The 17133-nt window shown below is 35.1% G+C and overlaps 3 protein-coding genes across 3 annotated transcripts; all 3 read left to right on the forward strand.

The window, feature by feature from the left end:
- The first annotated feature begins 420 nt into the window (after window positions 1–420).
- crygdl.4.L (crystallin gamma D like gene 4 L homeolog) lies at window positions 421–3698 on the forward strand. The gene is made up of 3 exons (XM_018226254.2): window positions 421–429; window positions 2758–3000; window positions 3406–3698. Exons 1-3 carry the CDS (start codon window positions 421–423, stop codon window positions 3679–3681), a joined length of 528 nt encoding a protein of 175 aa, XP_018081743.1. The 3' UTR covers window positions 3682–3698.
- A 3674-nt stretch (window positions 3699–7372) lies between these two features.
- crygdl.5.L (crystallin gamma D like gene 5 L homeolog) lies at window positions 7373–9134 on the forward strand. Its single transcript, XM_041585612.1, has 3 exons — window positions 7373–7387; window positions 8310–8552; window positions 8859–9134. The coding sequence occupies exons 1-3, from the start codon at window positions 7373–7375 to the stop codon at window positions 9132–9134; spliced, it is 534 nt and encodes a 177-aa protein (XP_041441546.1).
- A 3777-nt stretch (window positions 9135–12911) lies between these two features.
- On the forward strand, window positions 12912–15989 carry crygdl.6.L (crystallin gamma D like gene 6 L homeolog). Its single transcript, XM_041585620.1, has 3 exons — window positions 12912–12920; window positions 15155–15401; window positions 15721–15989. Exons 1-3 carry the CDS (start codon window positions 12912–12914, stop codon window positions 15987–15989), a joined length of 525 nt encoding a protein of 174 aa, XP_041441554.1.
- Window positions 15990–17133: the final 1144 nt, after the last annotated feature.

A 17133-nucleotide genomic window follows, 5' to 3' on the forward strand; every position in this document is an offset into this window, starting at 1 on the left:
TCACATGCTAACACAACACAAAAATGCTACAAAGAGAGTTCCTGAGCAGTGTGAGACTTTCTGCTACACACACGTAGGCCATAGGTAGCGGATTTCCTATTCTTTGCAGATAGAAGCAGTGACAAGCAATTTAGACCTTTTGACTGCTGACACAATGGAAACAATTCACATACTTATATAATGGGGAAACCTGAAATGCTTTGTTGTTCTTAAGGTAATGCTATACAGCAAAAGTGCTAGTAAGCATAGGAATCAGCAGTGACAGCAGAGCCTGAAAAGAAAACAAAGGATATTTTCATTTTACTTACTAGACAACAATGCATGTTCTCAGTAGTGTATGCAGACAGTGGCAATACAGCACATATATAAAGTCCATCTCTTTCCACTTGTCAATTGCACTGAAACTTCCAAACAATCAAAATGGGAAAGGTAAGTCAGAAACATGACTAGTTTGATATTTTTTAGATAAAACTTAACCATGATCAAGCTATTCATAGTGGTACAGCAAGCCATATACTGTATGAAATGTACAATTCTGGATTAAACACCTTGAACATGTTTTACAGTTATTCAAGAGCTATAAAAATATTTGTAATCCTTTAGTATACTAAGAACAAATCAATACATTCTGCTAATACATTGAGACCCACAGAGTTATTTTAAAATAACCACTTTTATAGTCAAAATTATAAAATGATCCAGTGTTGACCAGTTGATCTAAAAATGTTGTAATCGTTTGAAAATATATGATGAGTATTCTCTAGAGTGAAGCTGACTTCTTAAAAGTTAAAATATACCTTTTTGTTTTCTTTTGTTACCTTTTTACTTCCCTCAAAGGGTAATCTCAGGGGATATTTAATTCTTAAAGGAATTGTTCAGCATAAAAATAAAAACTGAGAAAATAGATTGGCTGTGCAAACTAAAAAATGATTCCAAAATAGTTAGCCAAAAATGTAAAAAATAGAGGCTGGAGTGAAATGAGGGACAGAAGACTTAAATTATGAGGGTAGACTGTCAAGGTTGGGGTTGTTTTCTCTGGAAAAAAGGCGCTTGCGAGGGGACATGATTACACTTTACAAGTTCATTAGAGGACATTATAGACAAATGGCAGGGGACCTTTTTACCCATAAAGTGGATCACCGTACCAGAGGCCACCCCTTTAGACTAGAAGAAAAGAACTTTCATTTGAAGCAACGTAGAGGGTTCTTCACAGTCAGGACAGTGAGGTTGTGGAATGCACTGCCGGGTGATGTTGTGATGGCTGATTCAGTTAATGCCTTTAAGAATGGCTTGGATGATTTTTTGGACAGACATAGTATCAAAGGCTATTGTGATACTAAACTCTATAGTTAGTATAGGTATGGGTATATAGAATTTTAATTAAAAGTAGGGAGGGGTGTGTGTATGGATGCTGGGTTTTCATTTGGAGGGGTTGAACTTGATGGACTTTGTCTTTTTTCAACCCAATTTAACTATGTAACTATGTAACTATGTAACTATGTCTAACATAATAGCCAGAACACTACATGTTTTGTAGGTCTATTGGTTTCCACTGATTGATTACCAGGCAGTAACCAATCAGTGACTTGAGGGGGGCCACATGGGTCATTATTGTTTGCTTTGAATTTGACCTACATGCTAAGGATCTGTATACTAAGGATCAATCAAAAACTCACTTTACAGTTATGTCTCTTATGGCCCCCCTTAAAGTCGCTGGCTAACTAAGAGTTAGAGAGCTGAAAAGCAGTAAGTTGGGTTCTGTTCTGTTAGACATCCAGTCACTCCAACCTTTATAGATTACAATATTGGCTAACTAACTATTTTAGAAACATTTTTTATTTTGCACAGCCTATCTATTTACTCAGTTTGTATTTTTACACTAAACTGTTCCATGAGGCCCTACTGCATAGTTATTTCAACATTTTCTGCTGCAAACTCCAATCAAATCCGCTCAGGTTTTTTCTCTTATTTATTATTACATTTTCGCAAAACTTTGCTTTGCAGGGAAAAAAAACCAGATTTTCAAGTTTTTCTTCCTGATTTTTCACCCGAAAAACTCATCAAAAAATCATTGGGACTTCTCCCGTTGACTTATATGCAACCTTGACAGGTCTGAGATGCCGGATTTTCTGATTTGGACTTTTCCATCCTCAGGGTTTAATAAATTTCTTAAAATTAATGATTCCAATTTTATAAAAAAAAAAATATGATTTTTTTCGTGCTTTTAGCATTCGGAGTTTAGTAAATAACTCTATATAAGTCAGATTTTTAGTCTATAAAATTGCTGGTGTCTGTCAAATGTTCCCCATGAGATACCCATAAATGTTTAATTGGCCTGGAAGTAAGTAAAAAACTGGCAAAATAAAAATGTATGGCCACTTCTACTTATATTGATTTTAATTTTATGTGCTTTTTTTTATCTTCAGTTATTTTCTAAAAAACAATTATGAATTTAACTATGTAGCAAGCTTCATTAGCAATGATCTTAGATGTATTTTGTCTGAAAAGCCACATCTATTTTCACTTTACTGATTATTTACTTACTGATTAGTATTTCAGTGCCTTAACTTACCTTGAATTTATCTTTCAAAATTTAACGTGGCAACTTCAATACTTAAGGTAAGTTCTTGTATCTCAGGAACTGAAAGGGGAAACAAATAAAACTTTTCATGAAACAGAACCACAAAAAACTATCATCTTAAATATTTTGTCTGAGCCGTAATTTTATTTGTAAAATTGAATCTACTATTTCTTCAGATCTTCTTCTATGAGGAAAGGAACTTCCAAGGCCGCCACTATGAGTGCGGCTCAGACTGTTCTGACCTTTCTTCATACTTCAATCGCTGCAACTCCATCAGAGTAGAGGGTGGAAACTGGATCCTCTATGAGCACCCCAGTTACAGAGGACACCAGTATTATCTCTGGCAAGGAGAATACCCAGACTTTCAGAGGTGGATGGGCTTCAATGACTCCATCAGGTCCTGTCGATTTGTTGCCAATGTAAGTTATGTAATGTTCTAATCACCTTTAGTAGATACAGAACTAATGGAATAGATTTTGGTGATTATCCATAAGTGGATATACAGACCCTTAGAATCTTACTTTTAAACAAGAAAATTTAGGGTAGATAGAATAAGTAGAATAAGTAGAAAATAAGGCTGTCTAAATTAAGGACATTTTTATATTTAAAAGATTTACATTTTAATTAGGTTTATGTGAATGTGAGGTTGGATTCAAAAGAAAATTTGCAGCATATTTTACTTTAATACTTGAATATAGGATATATCAGTGTTTAATTATGCAAAGAAATTAAAAAAACAACCTTTTGAAAGAATTATACAGGTCTGATTTAATAGTTTATTCGTGAAGCATAACTATATTTAATATTTTTCCATTTCTTTGAAGTACCAAGGTCAATACAAAATGAGAATCTATGAAAGAGGAGATTTCCAAGGACAGATGATGGAGTTCTTTGATGACTGCCCCAATACTTATGATCGATTCAGTTTCCATGACATTCACTCCTGCAATGTGTTTGATGGCCATTGGATGTTCTACGAGGAACCCAACTACAGGGGACGTCAGTACTACTTGAGATCTGGAGAATACAGGAGATACAATGACTGGGGAGCCTCAAGCCCCAGAATTGGATCATTCAGAAGAGTTTATAACAGATTTTAAAATATTAACTTAACAAATCACATGTGTCTATGTTCCAATAAAACTGACAAATTCCAAATTACCTGTTTGTGTTATGGTTTCTCTATCAGCATTGATATCCATGCCATAAAAATAACATAACTACTTGTATATGGCAATTTAGTGCAAATATGTTAATCTATACAAAGAAAGATTTTGGTTATGCAGACATCCTAGCCAGGTTGAGTTTATGTAGATTAGAGAATAGGAATTTGGAAGGAGAATGATAACTTTGTATTACTTTATTATAGTCACATAAATAGACCCAATTAAAGACTACCACATGCTTTAACAATAAAATAAAAATGGTTCAATATTTATGTTGCAAAGACAAACAATATACATACAATATATCTTTTCAAATTGGTTTGCAATTTGCCAGCAACCTTCATTCCAAAAGAAAAATATTTACCAAAAACAGGTGAGCACAAAAGGTACCGATTTAATAAAGCATTTTTACCCTTATAAGAAATATGGAAAACAGCTAAAGTTTTTTCTCAGCTTTTAAAGCTAAATAAGATATTTTAGAGTGCACCCCATTGCAAACTACTAATGTTTTGCTTTTGAAGTCTGAGATATTGTGCCTGGCTATTTAGCCTGTAACATGTATGTAATTTATGTACATAGCTTATAGTAATACTTTCAGGAAAATTAAACCAATTTGCTCACCATGTAAGCAAGTTATTCATTCAGAAAACACTTAGAATTAAGTAACTCTTGAAATACTATAGGCCATTCTGTGTCATACAATTCTGGTGCATATCTCCCACACTTCTGACAATGCCAAGACTCCATATCCTGGCCAGGTCAAGGTCTCGAGTATCTGGGGGAACTGCTTGCAAAATCTACCTTTCTTTCCCATTACAATTATAAGTGCCAATCTGACAAACCACAACTATACAAATCTCAAACATTCATTTCATGCCCAGTGTCATGAAAATGATACAACGGAAGCATGCAAGAGCTCTTGGACTATTGTTTCTATTCAGGCAGGCTCAGATTTGTTGGAGCCACTGGGGGTATCAGTACTTCCTATTGCCTATACAGTCACACATGAATATGTTTGAAAATCAATCTATCCATTGTTTTTACCATCACCCCTCATTCTTCTCCTTGACACAAAAACTAACTAAAATAAACTACTGCATACACCTGACACCCCTAAACTAGGCTCTCAATTGTACCATATTTTCCTCTTCATAGGCCCCAAACCCAATAACTCACTTAGATTGCTAAAACTACCTGATCTCAACAAGGGATCGACTGGTACAATACAAAATAATGCACCAATTATATACAATGCTAGTTAGGCTCCAAGTCATTTGAAGATGACCTGATTCCTCCTGCCCCAGTGTAATACCCCCTTAAATATTTTTACCATATAATATGGTCCTGTCCTGCTATGACCAGATACTGGACCAAGATTCTTGATATTATGTTTCTCTCCCCTCATCTGTCTCCTGGGAGTTCTAAATGACCTCACAATGTCTAGCAAGGTAGGCAACCATCAACTGCATAGCTTTTTTTGTATTGTGTCAATACAGCTATTACTCTGAAATTTACACTTTAAATAGGTGTAGAGTTTCCATTTACCTATAAGCTATGGAGAAAGTTATATGACCAGAAGGATGGTCCTGCAACTAAATAAACATCCTGCCCCAGTATCAAAACATTTAATGTAGTCAAATTCTAGTAATATCAAAAGATATACTTGACACACTCACTCACACTTAAAATAAGTATGCTGCTGATAATGGAAAGCTTTTAAATAACTGCTCAGTCTTAATTTCATGAGGGGGCATTAATGATTTGCCAAGCTTTTGTACAGGCAATCATAAAGGAAGTTCAATGTGAGTTTACTAATCACGATCTGTTTCTGTCATCTGCAGAATAAAACAAAAAGGTTAAGTGCTATGGAACCAAAGAGCTAAAACTGTTGTAAATTTTGGGAAACACTGCAAATCACATGCTAAAACAACATAAAAATGCTACAGAGAGAGTTCCTGAGCAATGTGAGTCTTTCTGCTACACACTTGTAAACTATAGGTAGTGGATTTCCTATTATTTGCAGATAGAAGCAGTGACAAGCAAATTAGACCTTTTGACTGCTGACACAATGGAAACAATTCACATACTTATATAATAGGGAAAACTGAAATGCTTTGTTTTTAAGGTAATACTTTACAGCAAAAGTGTTAGTAGGCATAGGAATCAGCTGTGACAGCAGATGCCTATCATTTTACTTACTAGACAACAATGCATGTTCTTAGTAGTGTATGCAGACAGTGGCAATACAGCACATATATAAAGGCCATCTCTTTCCACTTGTCAATTGCACTGAAACTTACAAACATTCAAAATGGGAAAGGTAAGTCAGAACCATGACTATTTTGATATCTTCTAGATCAGGGATCCCCAACCTTGTGAACCCGTGAGCAACATTCAGAAGTAAAAGGAGTTGGGGAGCAAGACTAGCATGAAAATGTTCCTAAGGTGCCAAATAAGTGCTGTGATTGGCCATTTAGTAGCCCCTATGTGCATTGTCAACCTACATTGAGGCTCTGTTTAGCAGTGCACCTGGTTTTTATGCAACCAAAACTTGCTTCCAAGCCTGAAATTCAAAAATAAGCAACTGCCTTGAGGCCACTGGGAGCAACATCCAAGGGGTTGGAGAGCAACATGTTGCTCACGAGCTACTGGTTGGGGATCACTGTTCTAGATAATACATAACCATGATCAATATTTTCATAGAGGTTCATTATATATATATATATATATATATATATATATATATATATATATATATAAAATCTACAGTTCTGGAATAAAAACTTGAACACGTTTTACAGATATTAATTCTAATATTTGAGACACAAAGGAATTTTTCAAGATGCAAAGCAACTATGCAATATTTTGCACTGATGATAAAACTATACAGTCTGCTAATAAACTGAGACCCATGTTTATGAATAAATATCTATATAGACAAAAACACATTCAAATTCACCACTTGCATATTAAGAAGTTGGCTTTCCAGCTCCAAATCAAATAAGGCTGTCTTTTTTAAAAGGTAAAAATACCCTAATGATGCACTACTGCATTGTTATCCAAGTCCTTACATGAGGTTCTCCAATCTTAAGAACTGCATTTCCTAGAGTCTCAAGACCCTAGCAATCAAACACAGGTACTTAAGTTTATAGTGGTACAATACACAATAAACAAAAATACAGCAATACTAAGGGGGTTATTTATTTAAGTCCTAAACCAAAAACTCAAAAGAATTCGAGTTTTTTAACCAAAGTTTGAATTTTTAGTTTAGATTTATTATACCCTGAGGATGGAAAAAGTCAAAATCTGAAAATCCAGCACTTCAGACCTTATATAAAATTCAATGGGAGAGGTCCCTATTCTATTTGGACATTTATGTGGTCTGAGCTGGTATCAGCCTGAAAATATACGTAACTATATCAAACTTTTCAGGCGGAAATTTTTTTGTGTTTCTTCCTGAACCAATGAAATTGTAATTTTTTAATAATTAAAATAGCCAAAAAATGCAGTATTTGATAAATAAGGCCTTAATAGTCAGATAGCATTAAGTTGTTTGTTGTGGAAAATTTTCCAAAATTAAAAAAGCAGATCTGGTCAGAAGCAAAATGGAACAGAAATCCCTCACATGGCCACATCTGCTGTTGTCCCATCCAATGTATTAGCCTGGACACAGATTTTCTGTCCTGAAAGGCAGATTGTGAATATTACAGACATGTCTGTCAAATCTTCCCCATGCAGTACCCTTACATGTCTAGTTGGCTTGGTAGTAAGAAAAACTGGCAAAACTGCATTACCAAATTCGTGAATGTGTGGCCCCCTACACCTTCATTTTCTATGTTTTTGTTCACCTTCAATTATTTTCTAATATTACTTTAAAAAATGATGTCAGTTTAATTAGCAAGTTTGCTAAGATCAGCAATACATATTTTATCTGAAAAGCTGTATCTGTTTAATGCTATTATTAATTAGTATTTAGTACACATATTAGTATTTATTAGTTTTTATATACCTTAAAGGACCAGAAATGTCAATTTTAAAAAACAAATCGTTAGTATAGAACAAAAAAAACCCACAAAGACTAATTAAACTTATAAATCGCTAAGTCTTTATTAAGCAATAACTTACTGAAATTCTGTTTGCGTTCCGAAGATGCATCATGTGGCGCTTGATTTTTCCTCCCTGGCTATCTCCTATAAGGAAGGCAGGGAGGAGAAATCGAGTACTGCACAATGGATCAACAGATCACCTTTTCTGAAGAGAAGCTCAAGCGGAGTTTCAGTGTTATTTCTTAATAAAGACTTAAGAGATTAAAAGGTTTAATTTGTCTTTTGGTTTTTTTTTTCTATACTATATAACGAATTTGAAAAAAAATTGATGTTACTGGTCCTTTAACTTATCTTGAATCTATCATGTGGATTCTGAAATACTTAAAGGTATGTTTCTGTATCTCAGGAATAAAAAAAAAGTTTCATAAACCAGAAACACACAAAAAATTATCTTAAAGAATGTGTGTGTACCCTAGTTTTATTTGTAAAAATGTAATCTACAATGTCTTTCTTCAGATCTTCTTCTATGAGGACAGGAACTTCCAAGGTCGCCACTATGAGTGTGGCTCAGACTGTTCTGACCTGTCTTCATACTTCAATCGCTGTAACTCCATCAGGGTAGAGGGTGGAAACTGGATCCTCTATGAGCACCCCAGTTACAGGGGACACCAGTATTACCTCTGGCAAGGAGAATACCCAGACTTTCAGAGGTGGATGGGCTTCAATGACTCCATTAGGTCTTGTCGATTTGTTCCCAATGTAAGTTTTTAAGCAGAAACAGTACTAATAGAATAGATTTTGGTGATTATTCATAAGCAGATATTCAGACCCTTAAAATCTCCTATTTAACCTAGAAAATTAAATGTAGATACAATATACTAGAAAAAAGACTGTCTAAGGTAAGGACATTATATATTTACCAGATGTACATTTTAAGCAGCTTAATGTGAGGTTGGATTGAAAAGAAAAATTGCAGCATTTTTAATTTTAATGCTTGCACAAAGCATACATCAAATTTAATTTTTTTCAAACAGATATATTTAATATTTTTCCATTTCTTTGAAGTACCAAGGTCAATACAAAATGAGAATCTACGAAAGAGGAGATTTCCAAGGGCAGATGATGGAGTTCTTTGATGACTGCCCCAATACTTATGATCGATTCCGTTTCCATGACATTGACTCCTGCAATGTGTTTGATGGCCATTGGATGTTCTATGAGGAACCCAACTATAGGGGGCGCCAGTACTACCTGAGATCTGGAGAATACAGGAGATTCAATGACTGGGGAGCCTCAAGCCCCAGAATTGGATCATTCAGAAGAGTTTATAACAGATTTTAAAATATTAACTTAACAAATCAGATGTGTCTGTGTTCCAATAAAACAGACAAATTCCAGATTAGCCGTTTGTGTTGTGGTTTCTCTATGTTCTATGCAGCATTGATATTCATATCGCAAAAACATAACATGACTATATGGCAATTTAGTGCAAGTATGTTTTAAGCTGTAATCGCAGTGGCCTTGTAGCTCTATCTCTTCTCCCACAAATCCATTCAGTAGCACTGAAAACCTTCACGGCCAGCGGCCGTCTCTTCTACTTGGCCCGCCCACCTACCAATAAAAAATGAGTAGGCAGTTATGTTTACAAAGGCCAGCTGAAAGTGTGTTTGCCTCACTGCCTAGCATTCCAGCAAGCGCAAAGTGACCACACTTTGTTAAATCATTGTTCCAGCTTCTGGAAACAAGCTGCAATGCTCTGTACCAGACATGGAAAAGAAACATTGTTTTGTTAGTTTAAAAGAAGCTTCATCAGTCATGCTGTAGATAAGGCAATGTCAGTCAAAGGCAGGAATTGGCGTTTCTGCAGAGACTAAACCATGCCCCTTCATCATTTGGCTGGAGATGCTGAGAGAATGGAGGTCCCTTTAGTTGTGTTTAAAAGCTGTTTAAGCTGCTTTGCCATCCAAAATTCTACAAAAAATATGTGTTACTGTGCTATCCTATGTCAGCTCTATCTATTAGTGGAATGTATCTACTTTGACTTTAGATCCCCTTTAATGCATTTTGAGGGAGAAAAGAGTTGTACGCGTAAAAAATTGACACACATCAAAAAATGTTTTTTGCTTCAAAGAGTTTTGCCAATTTTTCACAAAAAAACATTTGCTCATCACTATCCATTAAACAAAAATAAACTTATCCACCTGGAAACTCTTGTTTTCAAGTCACTAAATCACATGCAAACCCCCTTTATGCCCCTACAGCTCCTGTGGAGAAATTCTAAAATGGGTTATCCTTCCCTTCTTCCTAATAAGAAAAACAATCTACCTTTATTGATGGAAGATGTTGTAGATCCTGCCAATGGTAACTTCCTAAAATGGCCCGAGTTTAGAAGTCACAACAACCTAAAGCCAGGTGATCATTCTATGTACATGTTTATTAAGAGCAGTTTAGTTGGAGCCCAAAATAAAGAATCTTATGTTCTTCAGGAATATTGGCTCACAAGGTCAAAGAATGTTATTCTTGAAAATCCTGATTTAATGAACATAGATCTCATTTCCCAAATATTTTGGTCTCCAGGAAACAGGCAAACCCATCCACTAAAGAAAGTGGCTGAAAAATGGTCTGGTTACTTACAATCTGCAATTACTCCTTCCCATCGCTTAAATTCCATTAGTAAATATAACAAGCACTTAAGGGCAGATTTACTAAGTTCAAGTGAATTTTCAAAGTACAAAAAGTTCAAATTTCGAAGTAATTTTTTGGATACTTCGACCATCGAATAGGATGCTACAACTTAGAATTTACTTCGACTTCGATTCGAAGTAAAAATTGTTTGAATATTCGACCATTCGATAGTCGAAGTACTGTCTCTTTAAAAAACTTTGACTTCAATACTTTGCCAACCTAAACCTGCCGAAGTGCTATGTTAGCCTATGGGGACCTGGCAGAGCATATTTCTAAGTTTTTGGGTATCGAAGGAAAATCCTACAATCCTACATCTAAAACGCAGAAGAATTTTACTGACCTGAAAACTCAAATCACATTTGATTCGAATTCAACCAAACTAGAATGTCAGGAAGCCTACAAAGATATCCAAATAGGTCATGGTCCTCTCAAATTGACTTATACATGAATTTGCAAGGTTTTAGGTGGCGAATAGTCATATTTGAATTCTTAAAGGGCCAGAGTTGATAAATCTTGAAAATCAAATTTTTTTAAAAAAAGTTCGAGTTTGGATAATTCCCTAGTCAAATTTGACAGTTTTGACCATTACAATTTTTTGAAAATTTGAATTTGAATTCAATTTGACCTTTAATAAATCTGCCCCTAAATGTTGGAGCAATATTGCATCATGAAATACTGGGGTAATACTGTGCATACAATTCTGAGGTCTAAAAAAACTTAACTTTAGAAAGATTGCTGGTGTCATGCTGTGTTATAAAATGCTAGGGGATAATGCTGTTTCATGAAATGCTTACCCAATATACACAAAACATTAGCAGATAAAAGCAAATCCAAAAAAAGTCAGACTTTATTGTCATCTCTACTGCATGAGAAAACATACAATGTGAGACAAAAGAGTTTTAGGCCATACCAAGAACACAACAACATAACACTATTACAAACAAAGCAAGTAGCAGATAGTGTGCAACTCAAGCCTGAAGTACCTGCTGCACCTGTTTGCACCACTACCTTATCAACTTTATTTGCTGTTGCACCACTGATAGCAAGGTGGAGTTACCCATCAACTGCATAGCTTATTTTGTAGTGTGTCAATACAGCTATTACTCTGAAATGTCCACCTTAAATGGGACCCGTCACCCGATAAATATAACTTTAAATAAAAATAAACTTTAATTACACTTCATAAATTATTGGAATCTTGTTTTCTTTGGTCTGGGAGCTCATCATGATAGCAAGTATGCAGGAGCCATTTTGTGGACACTGTTATTAAGGCAAGCCTTATCATCTCACAATCTTGTTTGTGCACCAGAATGGGGGACCTGATGTCCATCCCCATACACTGCTTACACAATTAAATGGTGAAAAGAGTGGGGGAATATGGGGAGTGCAGTGACATCTAGTCAGTGCTGAATGCAAAGTGAAAGTAATTGCCTGTATAGAGGAGGGGCAGGCAATATTTGATTGACAGCTGAGATCTTTAAATGAGTTTAGAACAACTATGAATGCTTTAATAAAAAAAAAATGTGAATTTCATGTTTCATTTGAAAAGGACTTTCATTATACAGCTTTTTATTTCTTGGTGACAGGTCCCGTTTAAATAGGTTTAGTGTTTCCAATTACCTATAAGCTATGGCTAAAGTTATATGCCAAGCGGGAAACTCTTGCAACTAAAAGAATAACATCTTTTGTATTCCAGTTGCAAAACATTTAGTGAAGTGTTATATTAGTAATATCAAACAATACTCTACACACTTGCTCTAATCATAAAGCTTAAAACAATAATGCTGCTGTTAATGGGGAAGCTTATAAATATCTATTCAATCTCAGTAACATGGGGGGCCCATTTATGATTGCCCAAGCTTTTATGTTCAGTCAGGCATAAATAAACTCCATTGTGAATTTACTAATCACTATCTATTTCACTAATCTGACGGAGAAAACAAGGAGGTTGAGCACCAAGGAACAAAATAATGTAAACTGCTATAAATTATGGTAAACATTGTCTATGGCCGACACTGGAAGTCACAAGTTAACAGGTCACAGAAATGCTACAGAGAGAGTTCCTGAGCACTTTCTGCCCTTTTAGCAGTATGTAGGCCATGGGCAGTGGATTTTCTATTCTTTGCGGAGAGATGCAGGGACATACAAATTAGACCTTTTGCTGACACAATGGAAACAATTCACATACGTATATAATGAGCAAACCTACAATGCTTTGTTGCTCTTAAGGTAAAGCTATACAGCATAGGTGCCATTAAGCATAGAGAACAGCTGTGACAGCAGAGCCCAAAAAATACAAAAGATATTTACATTTTACTTAATAGACAAAAATACATGTTCTCAGTAGTGTATGCAGACAGCAGCAATATAGCACATATATAAAGGCCATCTCTTTCCACTTGTTGATTGTACAGAAACTTCCAAACACTCAAAATGGGAAAGGTAAGTCAGAACTATAACTATTTTGATATTTTCTAGATAATACATAACCATGATAAATCTTTTCATAGAGGTAGAGCAGTATATATATATATATATGTTGTAGCTCCCACCCTCTCCAACTATAGTCAGGTGATCCCACTGGTGTCTAATAAAAGGGCAGCCAAGTTTGGGAGTTTTACTTTGAAAGCAGCTAGTAAGTTGCAGGTAAAACGTATTCGTCCCTTTTATAAAATGTATAATTAAACCATAGAATTCTTAATGAATCAGATGAAAATTGAGCATAGGACTGGCCAGATATGGGATGACTTTGACGTAGTTGGCCAGCTTAAATATATTGCAATATATGGACAAACAATCCCTGTTTTGTTTAAAGGGTAAGGCATTTTTCAGTAGCAGTATGCACAAAATGTCTTAAATATATTGATAATGGGTTGAGTGCAGAAGAATCTTGTATTTGTCTATATATATATATATATATATATATATTCCATCCAAAAGTGATGGCACTCACAGGAAAAGAAATTGCAACAATTCAATAAGGTGAAACCAAAAAGGTTTATTGTGATCCAACGTTTCGGTTCCTTCTTGGAACCTTCGTCAGGGAAAGAAAACAGAACACAAACTAAGCAGTGCAGGGTTTAAATGGTGTCCAAATTTAGGCTTGCACCCAGGCTGTCATTTACCTCATGGTGTGCGCTCCACGAACGGACTATATATATATATATATATATATATATATATATATATATATATATATACAAACTACTGGATAGGTGCACTCAGAAAACAATGGAAATGCCTAGGTGATGGAACTTATATCAAAATCTATAGAGCAAAGAAATCCGCACTCATAGGCCTTTTGTGAAGAAAAAAAATGGGTTTATTCAGCGTTTCGGCTCTTAGACTCGAGCTGTCATCAGGAAGGCTCTACCCTTCCTGATGACGGCTCGAGTCTAAGAGCCAAAACGTTGAATAAACCCATTTTTTTCTTCACAAAAGACCTATGAGTGCGGATTTCTTTGTTACATATATATATATATATATATATATATATATAAAATCTATAGTTTTGGAATAAAAACCTTGAATACAATATACAGTTATTGATTCTAATATTTGAGACACAAAGGAATTTTTCAAGATGCAAAATAACTATGCAATATTTTGCACTAATGATAGAACCATACAGTCTGCTAATTAAACGAGACCCACAAAGATTATCTTTGAATAGATATCTATACAGACAAAAACACATTCAAATACACCACTTGCATATTATGAAGTTGGCTTTCCAGCTCCAAATCAAATAAGACTGTCTTTTTCAAAAGGTAAAAATACTGCATTTTCTAGAGTTTTAAGACCCTAGCAATCAAACACAGATACTTAAATGGATGGTGATGCAATACACAAAATGATAGCAACACTAAGGGGGTTATTTATTAAAGTCCTAATGCCAAACCCCCCCAAAAAATGTAAAGAGTTTTTTTAACCAAACTACGAATTTTTAGTGGAAAAAACTGATATTTTGAGATCCATTATATCATGAGGATGGAAAAATTCCAAATATGAAAATCTGGCATCTCAGACCTACCTAAAAATCATTGGTAGAGGTTCCTTCACTATTTTGGCTATTTCTATGGAATTTCTGAGCTGGAATTAGCCCAAAATCCAAATATATCAGACTTTTCATGCGAAAATCCAGAAAATGCTGAAAAAAGCCAAAAAAAAAAAATGGCCACAGATTTTCTGTCCATAAACGCAGATTGTGAATACTACAGACATGTCTGTCAAAATGTCCCAATGCAGTTCCCTTACATGTTTAGTTGGCTTGGCAGTAAGAAAAACCGCATTACCAAATTTGTGGAGGTGTGGCCTCCTATACTTACCTTGATTTTAATTTTCTATGTTTTTTTCCAATATTACTTAAAAAATTATAGCAGTTTAATTAGCAAGTTTGCTAAGATCAGCAATACATATTTTATCTGAAAAGCTGTATCTGTTAATGCCATTATTAATTAGAATTTAGTACTGATAGTAGCAGTTACCTTGAATCTATCTTTAAACATTTAACATGTGGATTCTGCAATATTTAAAAGGTATGTTCCAGTATCTCGGGAATAAAACGAAAAAAAAGAAACGTTTCATAAACCATAAACACACAAAAAATCATCTTAAAGAATGTGTGTATGTCCTAGTTTTATTTGTAAAATTGAATCTACAATGTCTTTCTTCAGATCTTCTTCTATGAGGACAGGAACTTCCAAGGTCGCCACTATGAGTGCGGCTCAGACTGTTCTGACCTGTCTTCATACTTCAATCGCTGCAACTCCATCAGAGTAGAGGGTGGAAACTGGATCCTCTATGAGCACCCCAGTTACAGGGGACACCAGTATTACCTCTGGCAAGGAGAATACCCAGACTTTCAGAGGTGGATGGGATTCAATGACTCCATTAGGTCTTGTCGATTTGTTCCCAATGTAAGTTACATAAGGTTTTTAAGCAGAACCAGTACTAATAGAATAGATTTTGGTGATTATTCATAAGCAGATATTCAGACCCTTAAAATCTCCTATTTAACCTAGAAAATTAAATGTAGATACAATATACTAGAAAAAAGACTGTCTAACATAAGGACATTATATATTTACTAGAAGTACATTTTAAGTATCTTAATGTGAGGTTGGATTGAAAAGAAAAATTGCAGCATTTTTAATTTTAATGCTTGCACAAAGCATACATCAGATTAAACTTTTTTCAAACAAATATATTTAATATTTTTCCATTTCTTTGAAGTACCAAGGTCAATACAAAATGAGAATCTATGAAAGAGGAGATTTCCAAGGTCAGATGATGGAGTTCTTTGATGACTGCCCCAATACTTATGATCGATTCCGTTTCCATGACATTCACTCCTGCAATGTGTTTGATGGCCATTGGATGTTCTATGAGGAACCCAACTACAGGGGACGTCAGTTCTACCTGAGATCTGGAGAATACAGGAGATTCAACGACTGGGGAGCCTCAAGCCCCAGAATTGGATCATTCAGAAGAGTTTATAACAGATTTTAAAATATTAATTTAACAAATCAGATGTGTCTGTGTTCCAATAAAACAAACTAATTCCAGATTAGCTGTTTGTGTTGTGGTTTCTCTATGTTCTATGCAGCATTGATATCCATACCGCAAAAACATAACATAACTATATGCCAATTTAGTGCAAGTATGTTTTAAGCTGTAATCGCAGTGGCCTTGTAGCTCTATCTCTTCTCCCACAAATTGCTTATTGACTTCAAAGAGTTTTGCCAATTTTTCACAAAAAAACTGGTTTGCTCATCACTATCCATTAACCAAAGATAAACTCATCCACCTGGAAACTCTTGTTTTCAAGTCACTAAATCACATGCAGACCCCCTTTATGCCCCTACAGCTCCTGTGGAGAAATTCTAAAATGGGTTATCCTTCCCTCCTTCCTAATAAGAAAAACAATCTACCTTTATTGATGGAAGATGCCTGAGTTTGGAAGTCACAACAACCTAAAGCCAGGTGATCATTCTATGTACATGTTTATTAAGAGCAGTTTAGTTGGAGCCCAAAATAAAGAATCTTATGTTCTTCAGGAATATTGGCTCACAAGGTCAAAGAATGTTATTCTTGAAAATCCTGATTTAATGAACATAGATCTCATTTCCCAAATATTTTGGTCTCCAGGAAACAGGCAACCCCATCCACTAAAGAAAGTGGCTGAAAAATGGTCTGGTTACTTACAATCTGCAATTACTCCTTCCCATCTCTTAAAATTCCATTAGTAAATATAACAAGCACTTAAGGGGCGATTTACTACGTTCGAGTGAATTTTCGAAGTACAAAAAGTTCGAATTTCGAAGTAACTTTTTAGATACTTTGACCATCGATGAGGATACTACGACTTCGACTTTGATTCGAAGTAAAAATCGTACTACGATCGGAATACAATCATATGATGAATAAAATCCTCTGACTTTGAAATCGAGTGTTGGAGGATTCTATTCGATGGTCGAATTTCGAAGTATTTTCCACTTCAAAATTCGACCCTTTATAAATCTGCCCCTAAGTGTCCGAAAACTGGAGAGAACAACATTTTAAATTGGTTCACTTGGGCTATGGGAAACCATATAAAAAGTGTTTAGGTGTGGGTTCTCAGACCTTCTGTCTGAAATGTACCCAACTAGATGTG

The sequence above is a fragment of the Xenopus laevis genome, chromosome 1L (genome assembly GCF_017654675.1).
Source record: "Xenopus laevis strain J_2021 chromosome 1L, Xenopus_laevis_v10.1, whole genome shotgun sequence".
NCBI lineage: Eukaryota > Metazoa > Chordata > Amphibia > Anura > Pipidae > Xenopus > Xenopus laevis.

What these genes read in the sequence shown, in the direction of transcription:
- crygdl.4.L (XM_018226254.2), top strand. An exon ending in CCTGTCGATTTGTTGCCAAT is followed by an intron (nt 3,001 to 3,405) that starts GTAAGTTATGTA and finishes ATTTCTTTGAAG; the next exon opens with TACCAAGGTCAATACAAAAT.
- crygdl.5.L (XM_041585612.1), top strand. An exon ending in CTTGTCGATTTGTTCCCAAT is followed by an intron (nt 8,553 to 8,858) that starts GTAAGTTTTTAA and finishes ATTTCTTTGAAG; the next exon opens with TACCAAGGTCAATACAAAAT.
- crygdl.6.L (XM_041585620.1), top strand. An exon ending in TCGATTTGTTCCCAATGTAA is followed by an intron (nt 15,402 to 15,720) that starts GTTACATAAGGT and finishes TGAAGTACCAAG; the next exon opens with GTCAATACAAAATGAGAATC.